Source organism: Octopus bimaculoides, chromosome 2 (genome assembly GCF_046866305.1).
Source record: "Octopus bimaculoides isolate indiv1 chromosome 2, ASM4686630v1, whole genome shotgun sequence".
Taxonomy (NCBI): Eukaryota; Metazoa; Mollusca; class Cephalopoda; order Octopoda; family Octopodidae; genus Octopus; species Octopus bimaculoides.
The window spans coordinates 38,313,388-38,340,887 of record NC_142929.1 but is presented as its reverse complement, the minus strand read 5'-3'; the positions used below and the strand labels follow the sequence as shown (position 1 = coordinate 38,340,887).

The window sequence follows — 27,500 nt, the reverse complement described above, 5'->3', positions numbered from 1 at the left end:
ATATTATTTATATATATATATTTTGCTCATTCCAGTGAGGTGCCGAAAGTACCAGCAGATGGTTGTCTGATGGAATCAGCTGTGTAATTTTGTTCAACTTTTAGACAAAGAAGAGGTTTCAGTAATATTACTGCAGTGGCCTGAAGGGTTTAAGCTGGGTTTTGGAAGATATTCATATCAACCAAGGTATTTTATGAAGTTAGAGCCACCTAGAGAACAAAGAAAGGATAGATAACCACACCCAAGCCTGGCAAGGCTCAAATTGTTCTCAACCCTGTCAAACTAACTCAAGGAAGCAACAGAGGAGACATAACTATTACCAGGATTTTCGCTATCATTTGACAGAATATGCCATAAACCTGATTTAAGAAAATCATTGTTTCTAAACTGCCAGAATGTTGAAAAGTCCTGGTGAAGTCGTGTAGTACAACTGTAAAATAGTTATCTCCTTTGACCACGTTTTGCAGTATAGAAATATTAATAGATGTTAAGTGTGCATATTGCAGCTCATTTCAGCTGCCATACAAATGCTGACATGAGAAATTTTAATAGCTGACATTCATGCCATCAATATGATTAGATGTCTATACTGCCTTCCTTGATTGGTGGGTGTCTCTGACTTCGGGGAGATGAATAACCTCTTTCACGTGAGTCCACATGATGACTTCGATCACGTCTATCATGTACACCTCGAATATCTGTAAATTCAGGTACTCCTCGAGGAGCACCTCGATCACTGTCTCTAGGTCGATCATGTGTCCTCTCAGAATCAAATTCACGATCTTGAAGCATACGCCCACCACCACCACTTCCACGTTCATGTAACTGTCTTTCTGGAGAATCACCGTGGAGCTGGGCCTCACGTGACAATGAACTTGACATGATATTTGTATGAGAGGAGTGATGTTTGGGTTCATTTTGAGGGTTCATGGAAGTTGGGTGAGTGGCTCGCCAGTAGCGTTCAAGATATTCAGCTAAATGTTGGCAGGCATCGTCTAGCTGGTTTTCATCTAGGATCACATCAAACATTTCCTGTAAAGAAAAAAATTTAAACAAATATATCAAACTGAATATATAAAAAAACTATTTTCTCATATAATTTTTACTAATTTAACCTCTCATAAACATCTCAATCTTCAACTACCACAATGTGCATGGTTTTAATTTTTAAATTTACTCATGCATCAATAATTCATTCTTGAATATTTCATTTCCCCATCACACAGAAATATTTTCCAAACTCTTTAAAGTATTTTACAGTGAAGTCCACCAACAAAAGAATCAATAATGCAATTAAATAAGGCAAACCATCTCTAATTGTTTTATCACGTCATGTCATTTATTTTGGAAATGGAGACATCAATGTGAGTTTTTAGTAGGCCTATTACTTGGTAAACTGTATTTTTAGTGTTCAAGTGACAAGAGAGTATCTGTGAAACTCAGATGAAATAAATACTCTGCTTACTGTTACCTCTAACTACATACACACCAATACAAATGGTATTACTCTTCACTATTTCACTATTCCTTTACCTATGCATGTAGGTGTCATTTATATGCAACAAGCAATCTCTGTCACACACTGATAACTACTATGAATAGAAGCCTTCAAAACATCCTGTAATCAGACTATAGCAACCTGATTTCATTTAATAGCACCAACTTGCAGTCATTTACTACATATATCAAAGAAACATAGCTATAACACTACATTCACCTTACTCATGAACAAATATGTAACACTTTCATTTAAGTGACAGGCATTAAAATTTCTGAATGTCTGATCATACACCTATAACATAGACAAAGTGATATCACAAAATTAGGTTTCTTTGCTGACCTTCTACAAAACACAAACGTACCTCACATTGTAGTACTGCTCATGTATTTGGGATAGAGCAACTTCAACACACAAACATTCTGGACCACAACTATCTGATCAGCAAACCTTCACTTAATAACACACTACAATCATTAATACATTAATACACTGTATCTCTCATTACAGTGGATTCTACTATTCAAAACTAGAAAGTTATGCATCACTCCATCTAAAATATTTCAATGTATTCATCTCCCTTCCTATCATCATCCTATTTTGTATCTGATTGCTCAACTAGCAAAAAATAAATAAACAAATAAATTCTTTTCAATCTTTCCTTCATGGAACTTCCATCATGTCCAAATTTCCCATTTAAGTGTTAATGTTCAGAAGCTGAAGTTCTGTTGACCTTGTTAACCTCACTTGTCTGGTAGGGTTCATAATAGTTTGAGTACAACTGCTCTTCCTCAAACTAACAAGAAAGCGGTCATATTGAATCAGAAATAAATGTACCTCCTGTCAACATACCAGGCTCAATAAAACAAGTATCTGATATGTACTAAGTTATTCTAACATAATAATAAACTGATCCAATAAATTAGGTCCTGGGTATGACTTTAAACTGTATCCACTAGTGGAACCCTAGTTTAGCAGTTCCAGAGTTTTGAGGGGAAGCCACCATTAATCTCAGGTTTATCCTGATCTGGAGTAGTAGCACCTGTCAGAGTCCCAGCTATGGGTTAAAGCAGCTTGTAACCACCCTAGCCATGGGAAATCATGGGATGCAGTATGGTGGACATGAACTATTTTGGCAGATGAACTTATTGGCGTAAAAGGTGAATGTAAGATGCTGAGCAGATGAACAGTTGACAAACTGTCAATTAACAAACTACTGTTATCATCTGTAGTCATGGCATGTGCAGATGAAATACTTCAGCTAGTGAAAGATGAATGTGACTAGAACTCAGGGCAAACATTTATGCTTCATTGCTTGAATAGGATGTCTTGCATGGAAGAGAAAAATACATTGGCTTGGAAATAATAATAGTTTCTGATTTAGTCACAATGTCAGTAATTTTGAAGGGAAGTGATTAGGTGATGCTAGTTACCCTAGTACATGACTGGTACTTTATTTTATCAACTCCATTGAGGTGAAAGGTAAAGTTGACCTTAGTGAAATTTGAATTCAGAACATCAAAGAGCCAGGCGAAACACCACGCAGCACTTTCTCCAGTATGCTAATGATTCTGCCCCTGCCAATCTAGTACTGTCAACTCAGCAAGTTTTCTGTCAATGCATTGTTATTCATTTAGGTACTAGGCCAGCAAGTTTTAGAGGAGGGTGTTAGTCTACACTGTCAATAACAAAAATTTCAAAAGGATGAATGGCAAAGTTGACCTTGGGGATGATTTGAAGTCAGGTTGTAAAGAGTGAGAAGAAATGCAGCTAAGCATTTCATCTGACATTCTGCAAGTTTGCCACCCTCAATAATTTCTAATTTAGGCACAAGACCAACAGTACTTGATCAGGTCAGGCATGGAGACATGTGCCATTGCTGCATCTACCATTTGTTTGTATTTGCTGATGTCATTGAAAGGCAACACTCAAAGCAGTGTCTCAGTTAGTCCCCATCTCCAAGAGACACTTACTCATCTATTGTAACCATGTAGTGCGTGATCAGCCAGTACAAGCCACCAATCCAGATGGCTCTTCAGAAAGGAGAACACGATATGCAGAAAACTGAGCAACATGACCAAACAGTCTGAGCTGACACTCCCGAATCATAAAAGTAACAGGACAACCAATGGTAACACATAATCCTGCAAAGCCTCCTGGTACTAAAGGGGTTCAGACAGCCCCTAAGGGCCCCAAACAATGTCCAAATCTTGCAACTATAGAGCAAGATAGGGTACTTCATTTTACTGAGCTCAAAAGTATGAAAGTTAACCTTGGCAGAATCTGAACTCAGAATTTAATAATGATTCTTTCAAATTTTGGCACAAGGCCAACAATTTTAGCAGAAGGTGATTCATTGATATCAACCCCAATAATTGACTAGTAATTTATTTTATTGACCCTGAAAGGATGAAAGGCAAAGTTGACCGCTGCAGAATTTGAATTCAGAATGTAAAGCACCAGAAGACATGTCACAAAGCATTTTGTCCAATGCACTAGAGATTCTGCCAACTCACTACCTTAACACTGCTGCTGCTGCTGATGATGATGATGACAATGACAATTTATAACATAGGAAAAAGGCCACAGGTCTTATGGGAAGATCATTCTTGATTAGATCAACTTTAATACTTAACTGATACTTATTTTATTGATCCAATGCTGATGTGATTTGAACACAGAATATAACTAAACAGTGCAAGGTATTTAAATTATTGCTAAACTGTTACTGTTATGTTATTATTCTTTTTAAAACATAATATCAAGGTCATGATTATAATTGAGAAGTTAAGCACAACAAAATATCTTCAGCCTGTGACTGAAAACACTAAAAGTAATGTGTTTACCAACATACAAGCCAACGTAGTATATAGCGTAAATATATAGCGTGAATATTCAAATATCATCGCTATCTTTCCAAATCCTGCTGCATTTCACAGAGAATTTTTGATCATCCAGAGTTTTCTTGGTGTATAAATCAACCTATCTTTTTTGGCAGTAATTTTTGGTCTGAAAAATTTGTCTTGTATGCCAGCAAATACAGTAAAAGTAAAGAATAAAAAGTTTAGGAAGGTATAACAATGCAATATAGAACAAAAAATGGACTGTATACCTGTTGTAACTTGGTAAACTGTAGTCCGATGATATTTCGGAATTAGAATTCCTTCTTCAGATCTTAATTTGCTGGAGTCTCTGCTATAAACTGTTTTCCAACGGTTTTTCTTTTTTCTGAACCGTTGGAAAACAGTTTATAGCAGAGACTCCAGCAAATTAAGATCTGAAGAAGGAATTCTAATTCCGAAATATCATCAGACTACAGTTTACCAAGTTACAACAGGTATACAGTCCATTTTTTGTTCTATATTGCATTGTTATACCTTCCTAAACTTTTTATTCTTTACAAACAATACACAATGCTTCAAGCGAACTACAATATAGTAAAAGTAAAATAGTGTAAGTGTAAAATATGTAACTTCTTTCCTGCAAGTGGTTGCAATCAAAATGTGTTTTATAATGCCACCCCAAGATTCTCTATGGTGGGTCCTCAGTTTTATGCAGTATATGTCTCTATCAAAAACATGAGTGTAGTTGAGTAGTCTTCATCTTCTATTAGGGTGGGGGTATCTTAAAAATGTAATATCTTATATGACAGCACACAAGCTGTAGCCTGCATTGAGCAACAGAAGTAGAGATGAGTGGAATGTGTCCATAAATCTCCTCTCAGGTATTGTGTGCTCATGCTATGAAATGTTCTGTCTTCATGAGAAGCATAATATGCATATCATCAAAATGATCTTGATGTTCTTTCCTCTTAGTCCAGGTTTCAGCTCCATAGAGAAAAATGCTCTTTACACATTCTCTGAAAATGACAAATTTGTTGACTTTGAAACATTTGACAGCCAAATGTTGAGAAGCTTGTTACAAGCAGTCTAGATTTGTCCAACGCATGCAAAGGAAGTATTGAAATCAATGACCTCCTTCCAAAGATAGAATGCAATACCATCTTTGGAACAGATTGACAGATAGCTTTCATCTATGTTGGTGATCATGTAATCAGTCTATTTTCTATTGAGAAACAGATCAACTTTGGCTGCAGCATTCTCATGATTGCAATTGAGAAATTAAACACAACAAAACATATTCTGTTCAACAAAAGAAAACAATTCACATTGAATAAATAGCATAAGTGTGAAATATGAAACTTACAGGACTGCATTGTGCCAGCTTGTCTGCTGCTACAAGTTGAACATTCATATTTCTACTTTGAGATTTACCACGGGACTTAATTAATCGCTGAAGGACCTAAAAAAGAGTGAAAATTCAAAATCCAATATGAATGCACAGAAGACAAACTTTAATATTCATACTGTATAAATCATTACCATTTAATGTTCACTCATACATGCTTGCATAGATTAGATAGAATTTGTTGAGGCAGATTTCCAACAGCATGATGCTATTCCTGTCATCAACCATTACCTGTTTCCAAACAAAATAACATTACCCCTTGGCTTGAAATGTTTTCCATGGTAAGCAGGAAATGAATAACATTGCTTGTGTGATGGTGATGCTTATTTAAAACCATCACATGCTGCCAAGATAAGGCGCGTGCGCGCACACACACACACACACATGCATGCATGCATGCATGTACACAAATACAACAAGCTTCTTTCAGATTCTATCTACCAAATCCACTCACAAGGCTTTAGTTGGCCAGGATCTATAGTAGTAGACACTTGTCTTGAGGTTCCACACAGTGGGACTGAATTTGAGATCACTTGGTTCAAGTCTTTTTGTGAACACAGTTGGAAATGACATATCCTTGGTAGTTTTTACAGTATATAGTTTCATGCTTACTAAGCAGATCTTTTGGTGCAATATTTTTTTGCGAAGAGTCAGTTTCTGACCATATTACCCTGACCATCACTTTTTCCAAAGTACAACCTCAGACTATATTTATGTCTAGTGTGTGTGTATATGTGTATACACACACACACACACATACACACACACACACACACATACACACACTCACAACTAAGTTTATTATAGAAGATAATGATAATAAATGTCATTGTACATTTTCCTCCTAAAGATGAGTTAAAACACATGGCCTTCTCCATTAGTTCTACCACTGAATAACATGAATAAAATTATATAAACAATAAATATAAATGAATAAATGAGTGTGGTTAAGAAGTTTGCTTTGATACCATGTGGTCAGTGTTTCAGTCCCACTGTAGGGATGTTATTGGTTAATATCCTATACTATAGACATAGGTCAACCAGTATTTGTGAATGAAATTGGTGTACAAAATCTGAAGAAGTCTGTGTGTGAGCATCTGAAGCTTCAAAGTCACTATCACCACTCTTCTTGTAAAAGTAGAATATACACACACACACACGCACACACACGCACACACAGATATATATTATATATAAATGTAGAACAATGGTAAGGAAGATAAAGATAATGTACACCAGTGTGTATTTTCAGCCCCAAAAAGAATTGAACTTAAGGCCCTTTTAATAAGTAACACCACTGGACTACATAATGAAAGATATGTAAACCAGAAACAAGACTAAAAATAAAAAATATATATATATATATATATATATATATATATATATATATATATATATATATATATATATATATATATATATATATATATATTTATATATATATATATATATATATATATATATATATATATATATATATATATATATATATATATATATATATTTATATATATATATATATATATATATATATATATATATATTTATATATATATATATATTTATATATATATATATATATTTATATATATATATATATTTATATATATATATATATTTATATATATATATATATATATATATATATATATATATATATATATATATATATATATATATATATATATATATATATATATATATATATATATATATATATATATATATATATATAAATATAACTGGCACTCTGTTGGTTATGATGACAAGAGTTTCAGTTAACCCGATCAACAGAACAGCCTACTCATGAAATTAATGTGCAAGTAATTGAGCACTCCACAGACACCACTAACATAGATCTCAGGGAAATTCAGTGTGACACAGAATGTGACATGGCTAGCCCCTTTAAATTACAGGTACTATTCATTTTCGCCAGCTGTGTAAACTGAAGCAATGTGAAAAAAAGTGTCTTGCTCAAGGATACAACACACCATTGGTAATCAAACTCACGGCCTTATGATCATGAGCTAAATACCCATAACCACTAAACAATGTGCCTTTCCATATAAATATAAAATGTAGTTTATTACAGAAGATAAAGAATATTGTTTCCTAGGAGCCTTGGAAATGATCTGAAGTAAAGTGAATTTGCCTTAAATGAGTTCTGATGCATCAATCAATTGAATATCTCATCTAGTTTATCCTAGGATAGTCAAACAGTTTTTGTTATGTTGGATATCATAGCTGGATAAATCTAAAAGAACAGAGGTTACAGGATTTCATTTTAAAGCAAGTTTCAGAATACCAACATAATATTTCCTGGTGGGGAATATTATGAGAGTAGAAACATAATGGGTGCATTCCCGGTTGCATGGGCTGCAAAGCGGTTGCAAGTCCGGGGAAATATTCTAAACAATGGGGAAATAATTGACTATTTTGACCCATAACTCTACTAAAGACAGATTTGAAGATGCTGGTAATGTATTTGTTAAGATGTTGTTGTTTATTGTCATTAATGCAATTAAAGGTACAATGTTGTTGTACAATTCCCCAAAACAATTTCTACTCATAGAGCAAGCAAGTCAAGAAGAGATTAGGCTTTGATAAGGCACTATAAACTTGGATTGATCTTAAGCTAATGCCTGAGTTAACTATTTTCATATAGTGATTACTCCAAGGGCAGCTGATTTCAATCCTGACATCAGAGATGAATTCCAACAATGTACAGTGATCAAAGTAAATAGCACCTCATGAAACCATTTTGCATAGCATACTCAATCTATCAAAGGTACCTCCTCTTCTCTCTCATGTACATTTTTGTGCTGAAGTTGTTGTTATAGAGACTGGAGATATTGAGCATTTTGAACTGTAACATAGGAATGTCATGTCTATACAATGTAGATGATGTTAGCATCACTGTGGTGGACTTTGGAAAACAAGATATTCTTTTGCTGGTTTCTGTGTTTTTAAAATATTCATTGAAATATTTTTCACATCAGATAATTCGAAGGATTATTACTTTTTAATTTTCACTTTGTATCACACATCTTACTGCTTTTTTAAAATGATATATGAAAAGAAAAATACAACTTTAAAGTAGGGAAAAAATCCAAGAGAATTTTGAAAAGGTATTGCTGAGAATACTTACTTTAGGTGAAGAGATCTTTACGTAGACAACTATAGGAGCAAGGGAGGTTTTGGCCAGCTGCGAGGGATGGTTTATGGTGTCACAATCAAGCACCACCATTTGCAACCCTCTAGCTAACTGAAATATTCTTTCTATTTCTTCTTGGACTTCCACTGAAAGAAAGAAAATTGAATTCATTAACTTCAAGTCTCAAATATCAAAAATCATGCTTAATGATTTGAAGATCATGTATACCAATAATTTAATTTGTACTGTGTAGTGTTTAATTCAGTTCAATTTATTGACATTGTACATAAATGCAATGAAAAGTACATGGTGGAAGGGGTGTTTGAGGACATTTAGTTATCAGGATACTGCTCCTTTCAAGCCAATTAAAAGATTTATTTTTATCAGATTCCCCCATGATAGGTAAAATGTTATCTGAAGACAAGAAATGCAGTCAGACACTATAAGGACACTGCAATTCATCCAGAAGGTTCAAAACATTATCGCTGTGATCCTAGAAAATGAATGAGTGACATAGACAAAGAATTTCAGATGTTGGAGTGGACTATCAGAACTGTGATGCACAAGGAGATTGAATACAAATCGTATGTATTGAAGAATGGCCAATTCATGTCTGTAAAGACACAGGATCTGTGCCAAGCAATTGCTTAACAAGGTTAAAATCACTTGCAAACACAGCATGCTTTGGTTCTTCTCTAGTGAGAAAAACTTTGAGCAAAACCAAAAGACCAACAGGGGAAATGACAGATACTTATGTGCAAAGCCTTCTGATATTCCCAGAGAGGTGCACACTAAATCTCTGACACCTGTAATAGTTTTAGAAGTTGTGAATAATGAAGGTCACATCACATCCTTCCACAGGGTCTTAGAATTAATACTGCTGGATATGTTGACATACTGGAGACTGTTATATGGATGAAAGTACACAATGGAAGGCTTTACATGTCTCAGCACCTTCATGCAAAGCCCATATAATCCAAGAATAGATGTCAGAAAATCTTTACCAACATAAAATATTCAACTTGTTGTCTCCAAACTCGCCAGGTTTAAATCCCAAGGACTACTATGTTTGGAGCACTGTTGAAAGGAAGACTAAACAACATCTCAACAATACCACAGCTTCAATAAAGTTGTCATTGTCCAGATGATGACAGAAATAATTAAGGACCATTTAGTGAAGGTGTGTCAATGATTCTGGTCTTGAATTGAAACAATCATTGAAGATGAAGGAGGATTCATGGAATTACTGAGAACATGCTCACAAACTTTTATTAAAATACATTTAGTTTTTACTAGATTAAAGTTGTTTAATCAAATTACTCAAATATGTCCTTAGATACCTCTTGCACACTGAACATTGCAGGTTAAGTTGAAATAAGAGTAATTAATACATATCAATTGCCAATTTGAGATAATGAACATATACAGCACAATTGATTATAATAGTAACATAGTTCCACTGAAGCACAAATAAATGTCCATACATGCAAAAACTTTCTGTTAATTGTAGACAGTAGTTACAAATATGAAAACTTCTATAATCAGCAAAGTGCACTCTAGGCCCAGATCCTATTCCCAGCAAACTCTTCAGTCTTTCCCTGTATACAGTGATATATCCTAATCTATAAATATATGCAATATTGTATCATATCCCTGAGTACAAAATCTCCAGTTCTCAGCCTCATTTCTAACACTTCAAAGGTAATAAAAACAATTGTAAAAACTATCACTTTTATCACCTTGAGACTCTTCATCATCTCATTCACCACCAGTACAGTTTCTGTAACAACAGATCTACAACAAAATTATTCTCCTATATTACACACACCAGTGGTCTCTCATTCTACAAAGCTCAAATGTAGTCACATTGGAGTACTATTCGCATATCTAGGATTGTGTTGCTGCTGTAAGCTGGTTGCCAAAAACTTTGTTGCAAACAAACTCCAATCACTAATCCACAGAAGCATTGTTTCTCTCCTATTTATTGAACATCTTGTAGCTTCTGCTCTTCTGAACTAGCAAGCTGCATGTCACCTATTTTCTAGCACATGCAGTACACCTATCTCCATTCCTTCTGTCTTCCTTACTTTGTTTGACTTCTTGAAACTGTATCTATTTTTTAGCATTAATATTATTCTGTCAAAAGTAATGCTTATTCATTCACATTGTTTTGAATTAACCATGCTTTGAGATTTTGATACGGTAACTTTTAATTTTTAAAATGATATATTGTAGGATAGGTGCGAGAAATCAGATTTGGCCAGTTTGAACATAAAACAAATAGAATATTTCAACAGGATATGGCCAGTTTAAATGCTAAAAGGGTTAAATACTTTCCTCAAGTATGTCACCCCAGAACTTCAGCCTTCTGAAATTCCTTTTCTACAAACATATTCCTAGTACATCCTAATACATTTCTCCTCATTTAACATTGATTCATTCATCACAAATTGTTCTCTGAAAACACTGGTTAGTGATCAATCAAAAGTTCTATTTGGACCACAAAAGTGTATCCCAGCAACCATCCACAATGCTCAAGACAACTTGGGGTCTTGGAATGAAGCCTATTTTTTCTTGTATGTTCTGTTATTCATTTATCACTGCTTCACTTAATGTGGTGTTTCTTTGGAACAAAATATGCATGATAAACAAAGATAGATGTAGTTATCAATCCACAGCAGTTAAAGCTGACCATTAACTGTTTTGATCCTACCATTCTTGATGCTTTTCCTAATACCAACCATTTTACAGAGTGTACTGGGAGCTTTTTACATGTTACTGGTACTAGTGAGGTTATTAAGTAACTCACAAAACAAGACCATCTCAACTGGGGGTGGACAGCTAGTATTGAGGGAGATGGTTTCATGCCAGGTGAGAAGATGTTAAAGTATGAGCTTAAGCACAAGATGTATCGAGGCATTGACTACTATCTTTGGGACAAGTAAATTCCTGAATCACATTGAGTTGCTCAATACATTTTTGTTACTATTATTAGCAATACCTAGCGGCCAATAACATTAATACCATGTATATATATGGGTGAAGTTGCATGGTTCAGTGGTTAGAGCATTGGGCTCAAAATCATAAGGTAGTGAGTTCGATTCTCAGACCAGACTTGTGTGGTGTTCTTGAGCAAGCCACCTTATTTCACGTTGTTTCAGTTCACTCAGTTGTAGAAATGAGTTGCAACGTCACTGGTACCAAGCTGTATCAGCCTTTGCCTTTCCCTTGGAAAACATTGGTGGCATGGAGTATGCATGGGTGACTGCTGGTCTTCCATAAACAAGCTTGCCCAGACTTGTGCCTCAGAGGGTAACTATCTAGGTGTAATCCCATGGTCATTCACGACCTAAGCGGGGTCTTTATCCTAATATATGGGTAAGTTTTATTAATTTTTATAGATTTTTGGTATTTAAAGCATAGAATATAGATTATAATGAAAAATATAACTGATGAACATTGAGAAATCAAAAACTCACCAAATCCAGACATCTTACTGTTAGACCTTTCTATTAGAGCTCTTTTGGTGGGATTGTTCAGTAATGAACGCTTGGCCAATGATATATCTGCTGTTACTCTGGTAATGATAATTCTGAAAAAAATATATTCAAATGATTAGTTAACAGAACAAAATCAATACATCTTTGTATAAGTTATGTCCACTGAAATATATCCATTAACAAGGCACTAAGATCATTAACATTGTCATGGTTGTCATCTTCAACATCATTGTCAACAACATTATCATCATCATCAACAACGCTACTATCACCATCATCATTGCCACTGACATCGTCATCTTCATCATTTTTTATCCCTATCATTTTCATCATTCACTTTTTATATGTACTTTCCCAACACTGTATGAACCATTTTTAAAAAGCCTGCACTGTATCCATGTGAGTTGTAAGATGCAAACAAAAGGGTTGGCATCAAAAAGGATATCTGCCTATAAAACATTGTCTCAGAAGTTTTTTCCAGTACAACACAAGATGGAAGAGTAGACTTTAAAAAAAAGTTTTGGCATGTGTTTAAAAAATCTACAATACAACAGCTTTTAATACATTTTGATTCTACGTTATTTAATTTGAGTAAGCCTTAATATGTTCAGGTCCAAACTAAGCATTTTACTCAAGTGTTCATTTCATTATTAATTCACAGTACAACATACATCAACCATTTGTCTTATCTGTTAATGTTAGTGTTGTTGCATATACTGGGATGAACTGTCTCATCAAAAAACGTTATTACCTTTATACTTAATAGATCTAAATAACTAATAAGAAATACTTTTATAAGGAAGATACAGTAAAGTTTAGAAAAATTACTATTACAAATCAAAATATGGAATACGATAGCAAAAACGTGAGTAAAATTTGGAGGAATAACCACTCTCAACTCCCATACAGTTCAAATCACAAAATATCATCTAACTAGTCATATAGAAATTACTGAGAAAATATCACAAGTAGTTTTTTTCTGGGTATGTTATTTAAATAACTTATTGTCATAACATATTATATTCCTATCACACCCTAGCAGTTGAGGGAAACTGTGGAAGAGGTGGACCCAGAAAGACCTGGGATAAGGTGGTGAAGCATGACCTTTGAACATTAGGCCTCACTGAGGCAATGACTAGTGAGCGAGACCTTTGGAAATATGCTGTGCTTGAGAAGACCCGGCAAGCCAAGTGAGACCATAACCCATGGCCTGCTTGCGAAGACCTGTTGAGGCAAGTGAAATTCGATGACAGCACTGCATAACTGGCATCTGTGCTAGTGTAGCGTTAAGAGCACCGTCCGAGCGTGATTGTTGCCAGGGCCATTGACTGGCCCCCATGCCAGTGGCACATAAAAAGCACCATTTGAGCATGATCGTTACCAGTGTTGCCTTACTGGCACTTGTGCCAGTGGCATGCGAAAAACAACATTTGAGTGAGGGTGTTGCCAGTGCTGCTGGACTGGCTCCTGTGCAGATGACACATAAAAACACCATTTGAGCATGGCCGTTGCTAGTACCGCCTGACCGGCCCTTGTACCAGTGGCACGTAAACGCACCCACTACACTCTCAGAGTGGTTGGCGTTAGGAAGGGCATCCAGCTGTAGAAACTCTGCCAGATCAGATTGGAGCCTGGTGCAGCCATCTGGCTCACCGGTCCCCAGTCAAACTGTCCAACCCATGTCATCATGGAAAGCGGATGTTAAACGATGATGATGATGATGATAATTTTCAGCTTTAAAAATATTAAATAGTGCCAGAACAAGAAAAGTAATTTACATAATTTCAATAAGATAAGATATTTATGTAATTTACAGTAAAAATATTACTAGTTTTATTATGTATATATAATAAATATTTTATAGTGTTGACATATGTGTTTATGACCATTTTACTAATCAATCAATAGATACAGATTTTTTTACCTTTGCTGGAAGTTTGAAAAGGTGATTATAGTGTTATTATTTTGAATGACAAGGCAAATTCAGTTTTCTAAATAATTATATTAACATAGTAGAGAATTATTTCAAAGAAAGAATTTAAAAGCCAATCTAGGAAAGAACATTCACACAAAGCCAGTGAGCCTGATAATATCTGATATTAGCAGCTGGAATATTCCTTAACTTAAAAAGGATCTTCTGCTCTTTTAAGAATGACAATAATCCATCCAATATGCAAATAAAAGAAACTAAGGCCAATACAAAACCTTAATGTTCAATTCACATCTTTGACACAAGCATAACAGATTTACAAAAACTAGTTTCTTATACTTTCTGATAAATGCCAACATGGACCCACAGAAATGAGAATAATGGCCATACACTTATATACTTAATGAACAGGCTAGTATATTACCAATTTAAATGAAGGCAGGTAAGTGTATTCCTAGACTTCTTCAAAATATTTGACAAAAATGTCTGTATGAAACTAAAAGAAACAATTTTAGAATTTAAAGGGATTGGAGAGGGTGAGTGAATGAGTAAGTTCCCAGGACTGCAAAAGGAGAGCAGGAGGTAGGCAGGTGGAATGTAGTGAATGGGCATAGGTAGGAAAGAGGGTTTGAGGAGGATACGTTATGGGGAAGAGATTTGATAGGGACATATTGTGTGCTGGTAAGTTCACAAGGGAGAGTGGAGGATATAGGTAAGGGGAATACAGCAGGTGGTGAGCATGGGTGGGGAAAGAGAATGCTGGGAAGATAGAATGTGGGGAAGAAGTTTGTCAGGGACAGGTTATGAGCAGAGTAGGAGGAGGTGGGATGGACATAAAGGACATGCCTTTATGGCCTCAGTTTTACTTAGCTGGACAGGTCTTTTCAAGAATAGCAAATCACTAAGTGTCTCAGTCCTTTGTCTCTCATCTGTGAGGCTTTTAAATATTAGTTTCAAAGTTTGACACAAGGCCAACAATTCCAATAGAGAGGGTAAGTTGATTAGATCAACCCCAGTGCTAAACTCATACTTATTTTATCAACCCCAGAAGGATGAAAGGCAAAGCTGACCTCAGCAGAATTTGAACTCAGAACATAAAGATGGATGAAATGCTGATAAGCATTTTGCCCGGCATGCTAACAATTCTGTTAGCTAACCACCTCAAGGCTCTTCAATATTAATTCTAATTCTTGTCAATTGGAACTACTGTAAACACATTCTATGCTTTGATATATTACGCAAAATGTAACACCTCAAAACGAAACAAAAAAAATGTAAAAATATTTAACAATTCTAGACAAAAATGAAGTATTGATTTTAAACCAAGAATACTTTCTTAAACAAGTATATTATGTCTTTCTTGAAACTGAAGGTTCCAATTGTTATCTGTTTCAACTAAATATAGCAGAAACTACCAGATGTGATGACAGAAAAGCAATCCAACTGTTTTTTCTTGTTAAATAGTGCTTTACCTTTAAACTTTCAGATTACTCTGTCAAATGTAATGATTATTTATTTGCATTGTTTTAAATTTATCAATGCATTATCTTGTAGCTTTGAGACTTCAATGATATGATTGTTTATTTTTACAATGACATTGTAGGGCAGGTATGATTCTGGTCACTTTGAACATAAAACATATAGAATATTTGGGACTGATATGGCCGGCTTGAATATCAAAGGATTCAAATTTTTACTTTTAATACTTTTTCTTTAAATGTTAAAAATTCAAGTTTGCAACACAACTGAAAAGTAAATATTAAACAAAATTAATTACAAAAATACATATGCTTTTTATTTACCTTCCTTCAAACTTGTGCTTAAGAAAATCAAATAGGGCTTTCTGCATCATATCCGTCACTTCATACCCTTTCAATGAAGGTCCTATCAAAACTACAGGTCGCATGGAAGGCACTACCTCATAGGGAGGAATATTCTCAGACTGAAAGAGGAAAGAAAAAAAATACTTAGTTCAATATTTTCCAATTTTCACAGGTATTAAAACTTAATCAGAAAAAATTTTTGCTCCTTTTTGTCTTTCAGTTAAAATCCTGAAATATCAAGAGAAACATAAAATCTAACATTTTAGGAAAACACTTGAAATAGGTTCGCTTTGATGCCAAAACAAAATTCCTAAAGTATATTGAGTTTCTAGTAAGCATCATATACTTCCTATGGTTGGGAAATCTGATGTAATATAATCAAATATTTTTGTTTTATAAGAGATAAGAATGAATTCCAAAAGAAATCTCAGAATTTTGTATTGAGTTTTAGAGCTGAATGTGGACAGAATGCAAACTTGTGCACAAAATGGGAAACATGACATATCAAATTGGATGATATCAATGTATCAAATATTACAAGAAACACTAAAATCATCATCATCATCATTTAATGTCTGCTTTCTATGCTGGCATGGATTGATTGGTTTGACAGGAGCTGGCTAAGCAGAAGACTGCACCATACTTCTGTATCTGTTTTGGCATTGTTTTTACAGCTGGATGTCCTTCCTAACACCAACCACCCTACAGAGTGGACTGAGTGCTTTTTGCGTAGCACCAGCACAGGCAAGGTCAGTTTTGGCATGGTTTTTATAGCTGGATGCCCTTCCAAATGCCAACCACTTTACAATGCGAACTGGATGCTTTTTATGTGGCATCAGCATCAGCAGTAACTTGCAAGATAAAGATCCTTTGAGAGGAGAGTGGGCATTAGAGAAGGTGATCTTGTGCCAGATGATGAAAGGTTAGAGTGTGACTCCAAAATAGTATAATCAATAACTAATAACATTTAAATCTGAATAATAAAGTATCTGTGTTCTTTAATAATAACACAATAGATAGGGATTAAATACAGGAATTGGCTGTATTTAAAATGTCTATAAAGAACGTACTTGAAAAGGACAAAATCTTATAGCTAATCTCACAGTTATTACTTGCTTATTTCTTCAAATAAATAAATGCATCACCCATCTTCTAGAGCCTATTTTGTTTCCTAACCATTATCATGACAAATGTAATAATCAGAAAATTAACTTATCAATAATGTCCAGATAATACCAATACATGGGTTTTGATAAGATAACAGCTCAATGACAGGACAATAGTTTAAGCCATATTGCTTAGCTATTTGTTAATTTATAGTTCCACATTCAAACTCTGTTATGACCAATAAAGTAAATTACAGATTGATCAATAAAATATCGCTGTTAAATTGTGAAATGTAGTTGAAATCTAGATCATGCGTTTACTTGGTTGTTCTTGTACCAAAAGATTGTATCAATTCACCTCTTCAGCAAAAGCAAAAGGTATTTTCAACTGGAACTCACAGACAGATAAGCAAAGTGAAATTACAGTAACAAATATAAATACTTTGTCAGAGAACAAAATATCTTTTGAGATGTGCATAAGAGTTGCATACCATATACATTTGAATTTCTAAGGATTTTAGTTGTATATCATGAATATCTTGGAAATTCAAGGGAGAAATCTTTATTTGGTGGAAGTTTTGCATAAGATAAAAGTTTCTTAGCATGCTTATCTGGGTACCAATTAAAATTGAAAAGTAGCTCAAAATTATAAAGCATCTACATGCTATGGATGGAGTCTATGAGCATTTAGTACAATTACTATAAAGCTAACCAGGAAAAAGTTACCAGTAACTTGTAAAAGATTGCAAAGTGCAGAGTAAACAATGAACAGATAATAAACCTATTGCATTTTTTCTTTAAAAAACGTAATTTTTTGTACACAATCAGAAGCTGGTAAGGAAAGAGAACAAAAAGAGAGCAGAAGAAAAGAGCAAAAACATAAAGTTACAGAAAATGAAAAACAAAACATAAAAGAAAAAACAGAAAACAAATGAAAAAGAGAAACAGAAAAAGCATATTGTAAGAACTCATAAAAGAAAAAAATGAAGAATATGTCCCAAGATGTATGTTATTCACAATAACAAAGAAATATGGAATCCAGTAAGCTAATAAAGTTTATTCTTAATAATTCTGGATGCTTCAAATAGTGCCATATGATGGATGTAAACAACAAAATCGAAAGTTCAGACAAGCTTTAAGGCTTTTTAGCACAATAACAATAACAACATTCTTACAAGTAAATCATTACTAAGTTATTGCATTTTTATCAGTCATGCCAACAATTATTTTCCATGAATATTGATAATTTAAGTGTTATTGGATTAATTAGCTTTGAAGCTCTAAAGTCAATACTCAGTTTTCTAGCATACAGGTCAACATAGTGTATAGTGTAAACATCCAAACATTGTTACTATCTTTCCAAATCCAGCTACATTTCACATGAAATTTTTGGACAGCCTAAGCCCTTAGTGTATAAGTTAACGTACAATTTTTGGTTGTAAATTTTTGTCTGAAAAATTCAACATGTATGCCAGAAAATATAGTAAAAAGAAGTAATGGAAAATAACAATCATGAAATAAAATAAATTCAAAGTAAACTCTTACCTTTTTGAAAAAAGGTTTCCTTTTTTCTTTGGTTGGTGGGGTAATGTTTGGTTTACTTGTTCTCACATTACTTAGGCTGTCACTATCCTCTCCAACATTACTGTCTACCCCATTATGTTCACCATCAATACCTAAAAACATACATTCTGCTAACGTTGAATTAAGAATAACAACAACAAACAAATAATTAAATAGTTTTATTATATTTGGAAATTAAACTATTGACACTTTCAAAGAGCAACATCATTATGGAAAAACATTTCTGCCAAATCTATAAGGATATCAACAAATGTTAGACTATAATAGGTTAATTCATAAAAAGACAATAATCAAACAATTAAAGGTAACTGGTGTAAAAAGTGAAAATACAGGGAACATTTGAGTTAGTTCAACATATTGAAAATGATACTGAAAATCCAGTTCTACAAACAATTTTTCTTTTTAATTAAACTCAAAGGTAAAATATAAATGTCATTAGATATTTATTTGAACTGATACAGAAAATATTGTATATTAGCCCCTTTGCTATTGACAAGAAGAAATAAATAAAAAAATTCATTGTAATCAATTGATGAAATGAATATAATATGTAACTGTTTTATTTTCATAAAAAAAATAGAACAATGACATATTTCTTTCTGTTTTATTTTTCTCTAATAGCAGTATTGACACATTAAAAAATGCCCCAAAATAAGATAAACAAATATATATAGTTTATGGTATACAGAAGATCTCCTAATTATTATCTTCATTATGTAAATGATATATTTAATTAATCCCAGTCATAATTAGGATTCACTCAAGCAAAAAAATAAAATGTTGGTCTAGGCCCAAGTTCATTAATTCATTCTTTGATAGACCAAATTTATAACAAAATATACAAGTGTATTAAGAGAAGTTACATGTCAATCTATAGGCAGGTAAAACACTAGACAAAAGAAATGTATCTTTATCTGATTGGAAGCAAGTATGCAACTGACATATGACTAAAGATGTAAATAAGACTGCTTGAAAACAATAAAAGGAAGCATAAAAAATGTTTGTAACTTTTCAACAAAATTGATATCATGAAATACTTTGTTACAGTTCCATCATTAATGAACATAGGAATGGAATTAATGTCATAACACTTTTTTTCCATTCTGTTTAAGTCAACAGGAATAACTACCCATTGATAAAAAAAATTCCATTAGGTGAAGAACTTCGACTCATTTGCATGAGACTGATTAAATGATTGACTGATTGACTGATATGAATAAATATCAATTGACTAACTGATTGACTGATATAAATAAGTATTAATTGACTGACTGATTGGCGGAAACATTGGTGGAGTGAGTTAAGTTTAACGTATGCAAATCAAGTGCATGACTATTGTAAGAGAAAATTAAAATCTTCAGAATTATCAAAGAAAATATGTTCACAGTATTGACTGTTTCAATTTGAAAACAACTACATGAGAATTTTAGAAATTCCATTAACCAAGAAACATTTTCTTTGGTAGGAAATATTGATGGGGACTGTTGTGCAACAACAAAACTCCACTTCCAACTAAAAACTTCTCTTTTCTCAGCATATATTATGTACATGTTCATATTGCATACATTAACCAGATGATGTTATGTAAAGCATATTAAGTAAAGAAAGTAACTCAAAAGAAAACTCTTTTCAAACAGTCTTTCTAGAATTATGAATAAGTTTTAATGCTATTCACACATAGTTCAGATCTTGAATATGCTAAATTTTGGCTTTAAAACTATTTGCATGACTATATTAATATTATGCACACACATTTACACAGGCATACTCTTCTGTTATGTTATGTATTTACATAATAGTTAATTTAATTCCATATTAAAATCTGAGATTAAAGGAAGCTATATTATTTAATTCAATGCACAGTCAACATGTTTACTTGATAATCAGTTTCAGTAAAGGATAACTTTTTTTAACAGTGACTCATTTTTGTATTTCTCAAGTTTGTATTTTAATGTTAATGTAGATGAGGTAGTTTTTATCTAGAGATCTAATGCTTGTGTAATTCTAAAGTGAAATGTGCAAGCTGTTTTTATTCAATGTGAAATATTCAATATGTTTGATTATATTTGATTAGGACAAACTTTCCAGTTGAATTATCTTACAAGTACTAACTGCTACAGTATTGAATAAAAGGGGAATCATTTTACAAAATATAATTTTTTTTCTTTTTTTTGAGAATGAGAAGTGGTTTTAATTTTGAATGACCATTCTTTAAAATGCAATACTTTTAATCACAGAGATATGGGCAAAAAAAAAAAAAAAAAGAAATATTAGAAAATGCAGTCCACAACAATTCAGGAGATGAAAGTGGGATATATTTTTTTACATTCTTTTCTTTCATAAACCACTCAAATTTCTTTGTATTGTTTACTATTTTGACTGGTTGCAAAAGAAAAAAATAAAGGAAGACAACAAAACAAACATTAGAAAAGCACCATGTTTTCATGTTGCGGACACATTTTCTAAGGGTTTCTTTCAGCAACTAATCAAACCTATTGACTAATCACATGCCATTGTCTTTGCAAATATTTTTGCATATATGTTATCATGCTGCTTCCCCATCTCAATCATTTGAGTAACAACAATGTGAAACTCAAAGCTATGATTCAAGAAGCCTCAGCTTATAATGTGTGTGCAAGTGTGTGTGCAGGTGTGTGTGTGTGTGTGTGTGTGTGTGTGTGTGTGTGTGTGTGTGTGTGTGTGTGTGTGTGCGTGTGTGTGTGTGTGTGACCTTCTCTTGACACTGTGTGATAGACGTAAAATGATTGCAACTGTCATGCAACCAGTGTCATTTATTCAAGTTTCTGCATGAATACATTTGACCAAGGGGAAATACCTAAGGGTTGGCAACAGGAAGGGCATCCAGCTGTAGAAAATCTGCCTCAATAAACTCTGACCCAAGCAAGCATGGAAAAGTGAACATTAAAATGATGGTGATGATGATGATGGTGATGGTGGTGGTGGTGATGACAATGATGATGAACATATGTACATTATGTAATTGGTTGCTTTTACTTGTGTACAAAATTGTAATTGTGATACCATGTCAAGATACACATGGGAGAGTTGTATTAATAAATGCTCTTTGAAAGAATAAAAGAGTTAAAGTGTCTAATATAGTGTATTCTATTACATAAGTTATTTATATATTTTATTTTATACCACATTTTGCAAACAAGTTTTCAATAGGTCAATCACTGGTTCATTACATTTATGTGGAACCTGAGTGCAACAAATACCACTGGGTATTTTAGTTTAAAAGTACTGATTTATGAGTTTTCTTGCAGATATTTACATATTTTGCCAATGTACATCAGTGAAAAATATATTCATATAAAGTAAGCAAAGTTTAGAAATGATGCTCAGAAATGATATAATTAGATTACAGAATGACCTGAGAAAATAAACAAAATATTGGACAGGTAAACATTGTTAACTACAAATATAACACTTCCCAAGACCAATGAAAGATTTTAGTCTTCACAGAGACCTAATTTTTGTACTTTCTAATCTTACTCAATGAATTGTATAAAATGATAAGCCAAGTCAATATAAAATCCTAGCTTAAAAATAACACACAAAGAAACAAACTCCCTTACCACACATATCTTCCCGCCAGCTATTAACCTACAACAATTCAAACTAAACAGTAACTGTACTAATCTCATCTAATCACCATTGCACTCCATCATAATCATGATAATGGTAATAACGATGATGATGGTAATAATAATCAGGATGCTGGTACTGCTGCTGCTGCTTCTGATACCATCATCATCATTGCCATTATCATCCTCATTTTCATAAACACCACCATTAACACCAGTTATTTTGTTTATTTTCTCTTTCTGACATGAGTAAGGTGGGTCTACAATATCACGTTTCTTTATTTGTAACTAGCATCAATTCCTGTAAGTTTGAATTTTCTCAGGTTAAGTTAAACTGCTAAACTATTTCACACCATGCATATCTAAGCTTTCTTCTACTCAGCTGTAGTCAATCAAAATATTGCAATCATTTTTTTCCCCCACTTAGTATGCATTATTCTTTTTCCTTATAAATCCCCTGCAACCTTATATGACTCTCTGACACAATGAGTTTTTTTCTCACTCAATCTATCTTTTGAATTCTTATACATTCAGAAGATTAGTAATCAGTTCATATTTTCGAAACCTTTTGGGAGAAATTTTAGCCTTTATTACCTAAGTTTCACTATCATACATTATTAAACATATATTATTTATTATTACATCACCCTTTGTTGTCAATCTAAGGCCTCTGTAGTCAAGGTTGATCATTTATCTGCACCAAGAAACTTTCCTTCCAGAGCACAACCTTAGATAAAGTTGTTATTTTTATGGAAGAACAGCAGTTGTCCATATGGAAAGTTTCCTCTCTTGACACCTCCAAAATTGTCTCAGAGAAAAGGTAAGGAGTGATACAATCTTGGCACCAGTATCATCAACAAACACAGAATGTAAAGAGCTGGAACAGATTCCACAGGACATTTTTGTCCAATGTTTTAATTCTGTCAATTCACTATACTGGACTGGTATTTTATTTTATCAGAGAGAAGAAAGGCAAAGTTGAACTTGGCAGGATTTCATTTAAGATGTAAGGAATCAGATCAAATACTGCAAAGAATTTTGTTTGACATACTAACAATTTTGGTAACTCGCTGCTTTGTCAATAGAAGCATAATATCCATAAACTCCTTTTGCCATAGATCCTAGTAACTAAATTATTACTGATAAGGTCATTATGAAAAAAGAATCTATTTTCAGCTTAAATTATAGCAAATTTGTGAATCCTAAATGTTCAGGCCCATACATCCTCTTATCTACTTTTTTCAATCTCATGATATTAGTTTGGTTGTGGACCAAAGAAAATAAAAATTTTGTCAGACACAGAATATAACAATAAATAACCATCTGTGTATCACATTTAATGTGAATACATCATTAACAGGCAAGTTACAGCTGTGTTCACTCAAGATAACATCTCTTATAGATGTGCTGTGTTTAAAAACACAACATATATCAGACAGAGAAGAAGAATTTTCCCAGCAGTGGTAGGCATGAACACCAGATGCATTTCAACCAAGTTGGGCTTTATCAATAGCATGGTCCAACAGCCAGCCACATGCCATTGACAGAGCCTAAGCAGGTAAAAGTGCATCTGACATTCTGGCGAGCTACTACTGGGGAAATTTTTCATTTCCTTCCAACACTGCACAGTCATAAGATATGTTATCTCAGATGATGATGATGAAAATATAAACTCTCTAAGAAGTTTCTAAGAATCCTACACTTGAATCATCAATGAGGTGGTATCAAAAAGTTCTTGGACTAGTTCTATAGTGTGCCAACAGATGGCAGCACACGGTTGTGTGTGCAGTGAGTACTAAGTGACATCATAGTGTTTACTTCACAAGTTGTGAAATTTGTGTTTTTGTGATCATGTGTTGTCTGTGATTTTGTCATGGATAAGAACAACGAGCCAGCCTGAAATTTTGCATTAAATTTGGGAAGTCTGCAACAGAGACATTGAGCATACTTCAGCAAGCTTACAGCAACAAGGCAATGGGTCATACACAATGTTTCACGTGGCATGGGTGCTTCAAAAGTGGAAGAACATCCTTGGAAGACAATGAGCGATCTGGAAGACCTGTTACGAACATCATTCCCAGGAATGTGGTATTGTGCATCGAGAATTTGTCTTTCAGGGCCAAACCATCAATTGAGAGTACTGCGACGTTTTGAAGTGTTTGAGGGAGGACATTTGGCAAAAGCAGCCTGATCTGTGGATTACAAAAAATTGGATTCTTCACAATGACAATGCACCCTGTCATCGAGCTCCCCTCACTCATGAGCTTCTCATGAAAAACAACATGGTATCACTTCTGCACCCACCCTATTACCTAGATTTAGTACCTGCGAACTTCACCTCTTCTCCAAAACGAAAATGTAGCTGAAAGGTTGTTGTCATTTTAACTCAGTTGTGGAGATCAAGAGCGAATCACAGAAGGGCCTCAACTTACTTATGGGAAACAGCTTCCAGGCCAGATTCCAAAAGTGGTAGGAAGTCTAAGACTGGTATATTGCTGAGCAAGGTGACTATTTCAAAGGAGATTATATTAAAACTTAGTTTTGACACCACCTCCTAGTTCTTATGATGCAAAAATGCATAATATATATGAAGAAAGTATGTAGGCTTCTAGTTATGTAGATACCTTTAACAAGGTTCACTCTAATAAACATTCAAAGCAGAACCTCAGTTCCCTCTCCTTTTATCTTTCTTCTGCAGATGTTGACTTGTGTATGTTCTGGTTGGGCATCAGCCATATTAATTTCACAGGTCTGGGAGGCCTGCAAAGGTCATGGGCACTGTTCTTTTTTGCTAACAAGCTTACATAAAGCAAAATAATGAAAATTATCATGTTTGTTATTGTTGTTCTTGCCCATAGTGAAATCTGATGAATCAAACCCATGGTCAAAACATTCTTTTCATGACCATACCATCATTTCAGACAGCTTATCTCAAAATACATTAACCAATATATCTTTGTATACACATGGTGTCTCCTAGTGGACATTTAAGATAAAGGAGTTAATCATTTCTTATAATATTTGGTGGAAGTAACAGTCTGAATAGCATGTATGATGTGAGAGAGATTTAGTAACTGTTTCTAGCTGGATGATAGACTACATACAAACGAGCTTTGCATTTTGGAAAGTTATGTAAGTGAAAGCACATTATAGATTTAGAAGAAGAAAAACTCAAAGAATATTCAGATATGCAGTAGAAAATGTTCTTAGTTTTCAATATGATTTCACTAAAATAACTTTCTTATAAGCTGCACCAATAAATGTACACTTAGTAGTTTGCTTGCTAGCACTTCGGCAAGTTACAGAGATACTAAACTTTGCAGATAACCTATGTAAGCAAAATACATGCAGAGTTGTCTTTTATATTATCTGATGAGAGAAAAAATCATATTGGTCATTAAATGATATTTTTAGTTTTGTCAAATAGGTGGGATATGCTTGTATTTTTAAATCTCCTAACCAATAAATATCCTTTCATTTTCATAACTCTTTAATTATATGTGAATGGATGACATCAAATATAAATTTAATCATGTATGTTGTTTATATTAGTCTTCACTACATTTCAGTTGTTGTATGCTCCAGCCTTCTTTAGGTGTTTTGTGTTGTACAACAGTGAAAACATAGTGAAAGTAACAATCAAGATAAGGACACGAGTCTGACTAAAATAAATAGTATACATAATATAAATTCCTATTTTCAGCAATATAGAATTGTATAAATTTAATTTCTCAATATTTTTCAAAAATCCTTAGATTTTCAATTTTGTCTCAACCAAGCTAATACGATGATTTTATGTTCTTGTTGGTGCACCATATGTATACAAACATGCTTATAGTCATACATATGCATTAACTTGAAGATATATATATATATATATCTTCAAGTTAATGCTTATATATATATATATATATATATATATAAGCATAAATCTAAATGCTCTACAGAGACACATACACACATAAATTCTATTCATATCTTATATAACTCTATAACCATAATTTCAAGATACAAATTATGTAATAAATATTTGGCAGTATTATCATCACCTCCCACTTTGTTAAATTAATCATCAGCATCTCCATTTTTATTTGTTTCAGTAAAAATGGTGTGACTGCCGTTTTCTTGAAATTAACAGAAAAAGAATGTTTATTTAAAGACTGCTTTCTAAAAATGTTTGCAATATATCTTTATGCCAAGCAGTATTTAAAGAACAATTCAAACCCCACTGAAATGAAAAGGTAAGAGAAAGACAAAGTGGGGAGAAAATTTTCAGCACACAGGGTAACACAAAAAGTTGAGAATGTCAGAGTTTCTTCTAAATTAAAATCTCAAATGCTGTAACACAAGTAGAAGGTTAGAGTGTAGTCAGGGGTAAAAAGAAGTTTCTATTACATTTAGATTTACTTATGAGAAACCTTTGAATCTTAGGAAACATATCCATTTACAGGTTTCAATAGAAGAAAAATTTAGATAATGGAGGAAAATAAATCATTATGAAGGGAAGTAGATTCATCATGCAAAGATTAAACAGGATTGAGAAAATATTATCCTTATTAAACTAATATCATGACAGAAGGGGAAATATATATCACAATTGAACAGTTCTGACAAAAACAAATACCTGACTATAAAATATATAATACTGTAGTTGTGAAAAGCCTGTAGTGGTGGGAACAAAACAACAAAAAAAAGTCACAACTATGAAATACTATATGTTACAAATGAAGGTATGGTTAAAACCTGGTTAAAAGGGTCTTGTCAGAAACAACTACTAGAGTGAAAAAGCATGTTTAAAAGCAGAGCTGGCAACACAGAAACACCTGCAAAAAGCATGCATAAAATAGAGGTTATTGACCAAAATTGGTTGGTATGTCAGGCATCTAGTGTTCTGGCAACAGCAGTAACTGTTATAAACTGCAGTCACATTAGCTAAAATTTAATACAGATAAGCTAAAATCAGGAGAAGCCAGCCAATATATCAGACTTTTCAGGTCAATCTAAATTCTACCTTCTTGTCATCAGTGAGGTAAAAAAAAAAAATTAATT

At 33.4% G+C, this 27,500-nt stretch overlaps 1 protein-coding gene across 15 annotated transcripts in view; it reads right to left on the bottom strand.

The window, feature by feature from the left end:
• Positions 1 to 27,500, bottom strand: part of LOC106873463 (voltage-dependent L-type calcium channel subunit beta-2) — a 210,815-nt gene that overhangs the window by 4,510 nt on the left and 178,805 nt on the right. For 11 of the 15 annotated variants that reach the window (XM_052976435.2, XM_052976437.2, XM_089343549.1 and 8 more), the window contains 6 exons: positions 18,805 to 18,935; positions 16,133 to 16,272; positions 12,380 to 12,492; positions 8,895 to 9,046; positions 5,705 to 5,800; positions 1 to 1,032 (listed from right to left, as the gene is read on the bottom strand). The exon at positions 1 to 1,032 is cut by the window's left edge and continues 4,510 nt beyond it. In XM_052976435.2, coding sequence (XP_052832395.1) covers positions 577 to 1,032; positions 5,705 to 5,800; positions 8,895 to 9,046; positions 12,380 to 12,492; positions 16,133 to 16,272; positions 18,805 to 18,935 — 1,088 coding nt within the window. In that variant the 3' untranslated portion in view covers positions 1 to 576. Of the gene's footprint in view, positions 1,033 to 5,704; positions 5,801 to 8,894; positions 9,047 to 12,379; positions 12,493 to 16,132; positions 16,273 to 18,804; positions 18,951 to 27,500 lie in introns of all 15 variants that reach the window. The other 4 variants (XM_089343496.1, XM_089343505.1, XM_089343529.1 and 1 more) reach the window with 1 other exon arrangement.